The sequence below is a fragment of the Rhinopithecus bieti genome, unplaced genomic scaffold (genome assembly GCF_001698545.2).
Source record: "Rhinopithecus bieti isolate Rb0 unplaced genomic scaffold, ASM169854v2 scaffold_19966, whole genome shotgun sequence".
In the NCBI taxonomy this organism is placed as follows: domain Eukaryota; kingdom Metazoa; phylum Chordata; class Mammalia; order Primates; family Cercopithecidae; genus Rhinopithecus; species Rhinopithecus bieti.
The window spans coordinates 1,947,294-1,954,803 of NW_016809923.1; the positions used below are offsets into that span (position 1 = coordinate 1,947,294).

At 33.3% G+C, this 7,510-nt stretch overlaps 1 protein-coding gene across 2 annotated transcripts in view; it reads left to right on the top strand.

Moving 5' to 3' along the window:
• KCNH7 (potassium voltage-gated channel subfamily H member 7) overlaps positions 1-7,510 on the top strand; it is a 485,293-nt gene that overhangs the window by 407,641 nt on the left and 70,142 nt on the right. For both annotated transcript variants that reach the window (XM_017890966.1, XM_017890967.1), the window contains one exon: positions 6,530-6,929. In XM_017890966.1, coding sequence (XP_017746455.1) covers positions 6,530-6,929 — 400 coding nt within the window. The remainder of the gene's footprint in view (positions 1-6,529; positions 6,930-7,510) is intronic.

Here is a 7,510-nt window from a genome sequence, read left to right on the forward strand (position 1 = left end):
TCGGGACGCTGAGGCAGGAGAATGGCGTGAATCCGGAAGGCGGAGTTTGCAGTGAGCCGAGACGCGCCACTGCACTCCAGCCTGGGCGACAGAGCGAGACTCCATCTCAAAAAAAAAAAAAAGACATGGCACAATTGTTCATATTTTCTAAATAACTATTTAATTTTTTTCTTATATAATTACAAATCACCTACAATAACTAGAGGATCTTCTACAATGTTAAAAAACCATGTTGAAGAAAATAAATACTGGCAATAACTGGGCTTGCCTTTGTCATTAATATTTTCCTGATGATGATGCCATCCAGAGAGACAATAAAAAGATTCTCTATTTCCTAATTTCTGCATCAGCAAACATCATACCACCCATTACATCAATCATTGGCAAATTTTATCTGTATCATTGGTTCAAAGGAACAATGTTATTGGCTTAGTCTCCAGAAAGTTAACTTTTGATTATCTGCCTCATATTTTCCCATATTTAGCTCATCTGTGACAAATCTTAATTTCAGAGATATTAACAGCTGAAATCTACAAAACTCTGCTCAATTACATGCTTCATTAACCTCTTACTCCCCAGAAAATTAGGATTCTTGCAATTGATTATTTGCTTCATTGACCCCTCTCCTTTCACATTTTACGGTTATTTTTTCTGAATCCTGAATACAAGTAAAAAAGGCCTTTGAAACCTAAGTAACTACTGTGCTCATTGAGGGAAAATTCCAATAGAAAAGAGGAATTCTGATCATAATAATATGTTTGATTTATTAGTCTGATAGATGAATTGTGAAATGGATGCAAGGAAAATCTTCGCAGATATCTGTATGCAATCTTTGAGCATTTTGACAGCTGAACTTGATTTTTATAATAGATATCTTTAGTTTACTTCTAAACATCCAGTACAATCATGTTCAACTTTTAGGAACAGATCACATTTTGCAGACACATGTACATATACATGTCTATACATAAAGTTGCTAAGTCTCCTTAGATAGTTTTTGGGAGTTTGGACAGAAGTTTCTATTGGCTTATATTTGGAGCTATTGGTCATGCCTCTAAAAATGTATGGCATGACGTATAAGAGACATAAGATCCCCAATGGAAAAATTATTTTGCTTTTAGTTGATCATTTGTTCATTTGTATGTGATTGATTGTCTACATTTTGCTAGAGATGGCATAAAGTATAACTCTTGGTAAAATATTTCTCAGGACAAGTCAAATTATCATTTAAAAAGTATGACATCCCTAGTTATTTATTTGTTGTAACATTTGCATACTACTGTTTAGAATCACTTGATGGTCAGTTGTCTCTTACTGTAGAGAAAGCAAAAGTGAGTTCAAACTGCAGAAAAATAAAATGTTAATTGTAAAACAAAACAAAAATAAAAGTGTCTCAATAATAAAGGTTATTAAATATTGAAATGAATTTCCCAGTAAAGCTGTAAAAATGTCCTCTTTAAAAGCCATACTTTAGAAGTATTTGTGAGGTTTGATATAAATAAATGACAATCTAGGTAATTCCCCAACGTTTTAGACACATTCAGAACATATCTCTTTGATTGTGTTAGTGAATGCATCCTTAGAAATATTACAATGATGTAGGTAAGCTGAACAAAGGGCTAGAAACTAGTTTCCAATATTATTGAGATTTATTGGACAAATAATAATTGAATGCTGTATATAAATACCAGAACTTAGAAGGAATTAGCTGCAATGAGATCTAAAGCAAAATATGAGTGTGGAGTAATGACATTTATTACTTGTCTAGTGTTAACATTTCCCCACTTGCACCCAAATATTTATTGACAAAAAGGACAAATCATGGATTAAATAGAAAACTTCAGTGATCATTCATTCTATCAAACCTGCATATGAAACCAAAGATCACATACTTACATATTTTCATGTATAGAAGAATAATTGTATCACTTATTTACAGGCAAAGGTTTTAGAGAGTAAATCTCTGAAATAATGTATTTTAAATATAAGATTCTTAAAATGTTTACTAAAAAATAAGGTATAATTATTTTCAAAATTTTACATATTTTGAACAAAAGATTGTTTCTTACTAGTAAGTCTCTCTTTGTTTAACTGTAGACAATTTATTCTTGAGTAGAAAGTTGTTTAATACTGACAAGAAGTTACTTATTCTAATTGCAAGCCCTCAGAAAGAATTCCACTGGCATGAAGAGAGAATTTTGTCTGATTTATTGTAAAATATCTACCAAAAAAAAAAACACACACAGTCTTCTTGAGTCTGGACCTAGTATCTAACATACATACAAAACGTCAATTGTTTAGAATATATGTATGTATTTAAATAATGTTTAGTTTAAAAATTAATATACATAATAAAGGAAACTAACTTCTACCTCAGTATAAGAAGTTATCTAGGGCTTTAGTAAACAGTGGATGTGGATATGTTTTTAAAGTTTTGAAATTGAATGATATTAATCAGCCACCCAGAAAATGAATAATTGAATTTTGGAAAAGAGTTACTTTAGATTAAAATAATAATATTGGCAAGATACATTAAAATAAAATCTTACATAGACCGACTTTACTGTGACATTTTGGAAAAAAGAGTTGGAAAATTATTCAATCACAATAAATGAGTTGAGTTCTGAGATAGCATGGGTGCTGTGCTGGTGGGTGAAAACTTGACTTGTTAGGAGTCCATTATGTCCCCTTTGCTATACTTAGTGGCAGGACTAGAAAACAAAGTGCCTTGCTTCAATGCACTGCAAAATGACTCACCTCTTTTTATATCTTATTTTCATTATGTGTTTGTATTTTATAACAATAACCACATTTTGCCATCTACTGAGCTTTTATTCTCTTTTTAGTTGCTTTCAAGACTAACAAACAGACAATATTTTTCTAATACCAGTGAAAAGTTCAAGAAATACCATCTAAGAGACAGTTTTTTATCTCTAGTTTTTACAATTGTTGTGAATAGATTTATGGATAGTTGCATTTATTATATTTTCAAAAATAAAATTTAGATTTTCATAATGTCTGGGTTTTACATGAAATTAGATGTGCTGGGAGATAATTATGCATTCTGAAAACAATTATACTCAGATTCTGATCTTAGCAAAATATAATAAGGTAGTTGTTGGTCCTGTTTCTCACTTGCAGGTAACATAAAGATGGCCCATTAAACTAAACAATGAGGCTAAGGGTTTAGAACAAATTGGCAGGAGAAGATTGATAATTATTAAGTCTACTCTCTCTTAGATTTTAGTGCAATCACTTCTTTCTATTCTGCAATCTGGGGAAAGACACCTTAAGTTTTTAAAGCAATATTAAAATAATAAGCAGGAAAGAGTTATTACAATACTAAGCATCATCTACAAGATGTGTTATGCACAACTGTAGCTAACAACGAATGCCCAGGTGTGTTAGCCACAATTTGATAACAATAGAAGTAAGGCAAGGCATCTGTTACATTGTCAAGCCAGCATATGTAGTTATTCTGGTACATGTTACAGAATTACAAGAGAATAGCTTTCATTCTTGAAGTCAATATTCACTCGTTCTTACAATGCAACTGAGAGATATAATTACTACTTAGTAATTTCTTCCCCTTCCCCCTCCTTTGTGGCTCTCTCATTACTTCTGCGATTATTTAGCATGAATACTGTCATACATGTTGAGATTTCAACATGTCCCATTTATCTTAAACTTTCTTTCTCCAGAAATGAGATCACTTGTATGTTATCATGTACATTATATTGTTTTATCTGCTTAGAGAACTTACTGTCATATAGATTTTAACTTCATTTTGATAGAATGCTAGAAGAATCATCAGAGATTTCTTTGGAAAGAAGGCAAAAAGGAAGCTTGCATGCATAGCAGATTTCATTGCTTTTCTTATTATCATAACATCATTTTTGCTCTACCATCTTTTCAACCAGCAGAGTCATTAGTACTTATTATCACAACATGTTATAAAAACAGCTCATTTATTTTAAAGCTTTTCACTTCATTTAACCAACTATTTGGAGAATTTTTATTATACTTCATTTACTTTGAGGGTCAGAAAGAAATTTTGCTCCAAAAACAAGAAAATGTTAACAATAATTCTCAAATATTTCTGATTTCTCACGGTAAGTAAACAGAACGTAGAATTAAGAGGAAAAATAAACATAGGAAGCTGAGTTGTGTAGAAACGGTGAAATGTTGAACCAGGGTGACTCCTACTATCTGAGCAGTTAGTTTGCCTACATGAAGTCCCTGTGTTTCAATGTCCTTGCCATTTCCCGAGGGGAGATGCAAGGCCAGTATGGAAAGGCCCCCACTTGTGATTCCGGATATCTAAGTATTGCATTTTAAAAGGGTGGAAGCTCTTTGAACCCATTTCACAACATAGAGTTCCTGCTTATAGATGGAAAGCAAAATGTAAAGGATGTTTAAATAGAAACACAGAGTTCCTGTTTATTGGGTATTATCTATAACTCTGTAAGGTTGGCCTTATTATTTATATTCACAGATGAAGAAACTGAAGTATAAGATTAAATGAATAACTTGTCCAAGGGGACACACTGGTATGGAGGCAGAATTCAAACATAAGTTTGTCTGTTCCAAAGTCCTAGCACATAACTGCTAAGCTAAATATTAATAATACATATATTAGAAAGTTTGCTTTTCTCTCAGGGATCCAGCCAATAATAATTTAAAACCTATATTCATTCATAGGGAAGAAATATACTTTTGAAACTATAAAGAAGAAAAAAAGCAAGCATCTTCATTCCACTCTGAAAAACAACTCAGTATTGGAGACAGAGAAGACTCATCTCTCTAAACATCCCCAAATGAGCAGAGACCAGAGTCCAGTTATGATAAATACGTGTCAGCTACACAAGCTCCTCTCACCTTTAAAGGGTTCCAATACTAACAGAGAATAATTCAGAGAGACTAAGTGATCCCCTTTCCCTTGTGATCACAAGAAATTGTAGACACTTATTAGAACATTTTTTTAAAGACAAGGTCTTGCTCTGTTGCCCAGGCTAGAGTGCAATGGTACAATAATAGCTCACTGCAGTCTTAAATTCCTGGGCTCAAGTGATCCTCCACCTCAGCCTCCAGAGTAGCTGGGACTACAGGCACCCACCACCATACCCAGCTAATTTATTTTATTTTATTTCATTTTATTTTATTTTATTTTATTTTTTTGTAGAGGCCGAGTCTCACTATATTGCCCAGGCTGGTCTCAAACACCTGGGCTCAAGCGATCCTACTGCTTCAGCCTGCCAAAGTACTGGGATTATAGGCACAAGCCACCACACCCAGCCAGAACATTTTAATGAAAAAGTTTTTGTTAATATTTAGTGCTCCTTTGTCATCATCAATATTAATACATAGGGTGTGGTAGTTATTCCATGTGCTATTTCTTCCATTAAGATATAAGTGCTCTTAACATAGTTGGATGGGCTTTGGGAAATAAGCAGCAACAATGAACAGACAAAATGACTCAATAATTGATTGGTAAACACCATGTAACTATGGAATAATTATATGCCCTGTGAATTATATAGTACTTATAGTTGACATTATTTAGGAAACCTAAGAAATGAGCTTGTAATTGGTACTTAGCAGATTTGAAGTCCAAACAACCAGTTAAGTGTCCTGTTATTATATCGAAGTATCCTATCATTAGATACCTGGTCAGTAATAATCACCCAATTAGTTACACATATCATAACCAAAAGCAAAATGCAATTATAATATCACTGGGACATCAAGAAATAATTTCTCAATTTAGCACGTTTAGGAATAAAAACATGCATTTAAATGTAGTGCCTAATTCATGCATGCGATCATCCAATAAGTGTTCCCACAGTTATGGGAAGAAGTGGCTTGACTGGCTCCTCATTATCCAGATCCTTTACAACTCAAATGTCAGCTCCTCAGCAAGGCCCTTCTTGGTCTTCATTTTTAAAGCCATTTCTACCCCAATCTACGCCTCCAAATACCCTCTATCATATTTCTGTGCTTACTGTCATCATGTCACTTTTCTCTCTCTGAAATTATTTATTTTTTAAAAATCTCTCTCTCCTCAGTAGAGTACGATCTTGTTTTCTCTTCATTAGATTAGACACGTTGTCTATTAAATAACTGTCTCTATTAGGAGAGTAACCATGTCTGTTTGTTTGACACTGTAATCCCAGTGTGTGGCTTTAGTAGGCACACAGTAACACACTAGAATTTATGTTGGTGAATAAATGAGTCACTGAGGACTTATGCAAGGCACTTAGAACATAAAACAAGACAGATTCTCTTCTGCGTGGGTCTTGCATGCCACAATACTGAATTAATGTGTCATGCACTTTCGAAGTATTTTCCAAAGTGGGTATCATATTTAAAAAAAAAAAAAAAAAGAACTAAGTTTAATACTGAATTTAAATAGACAGTCATCCTTAATGCTATCATATTGTCTTAACCTGTTTTTGTCCACTTTGCTTCACATGAATGTACTTTGAGTTGTTTACCAACTGTTTCTGACTGTGTACATTTATTTCTACAGACAACAACATTAATTGGTCTTTTGAAGACTGCCCGGCTCCTACGTCTTGTGCGCGTGGCCAGGAAACTGGATCGATATTCAGAATACGGCGCTGCTGTTCTAATGCTCTTAATGTGCATCTTTGCCCTGATTGCTCACTGGCTGGCTTGCATTTGGTATGCGATTGGGAATGTAGAAAGGCCTTATCTGACTGACAAAATCGGATGGTTGGATTCCTTAGGACAACAAATTGGGAAACGTTACAATGACAGTGACTCAAGTTCTGGACCATCCATTAAAGACAAATACGTCACAGCACTTTATTTTACCTTCAGCAGTTTAACCAGTGTAGGATTCGGGAATGTGTCTCCTAACACGAATTCGGAGAAAATCTTTTCAATTTGTGTCATGTTGATTGGCTGTAAGTAGCTTTCTCTTCTGTTGTCTATTAGGATAGAATAATACCTTGAAATTAATATTTCTGCAATATTTAGAGTCAGGCAAAGAAAAAATTACAGAAAATTGAGGAGATAATGGGATTACATATATGGGGACTGTATTCCATCAAATCTGATTCTCTCTGTGAAGTGGAGACACCAAAATGGTCTTTCTGAACCTTAGGGAACTATGGGCATAAAATTGGAGCAACATGGTTTCAGGAATTGAAACTTGCAGTCCAGTGTTACTGCTATGAAAACAGTATCTGTAATTTATTACCAATGATTATTTTCTATTTCAAGCTGAGGCTAGATTAGAATGGGAAATTCTCATTTACACTACGTGATAGGTAGATAGATAGATAGATATAAAAAATGTTAACCATGTATATCATCACAACAATTATTCTGTAAACTAATCTTTCATATGCATGTGTATGTGTATATATACTATATATAATATAGTATATATTATATATTATATAGTAATATATAGTATATATACATATATTATATAGTATATATTATATATTGTAGTATATAGTATATATACACATATTATATA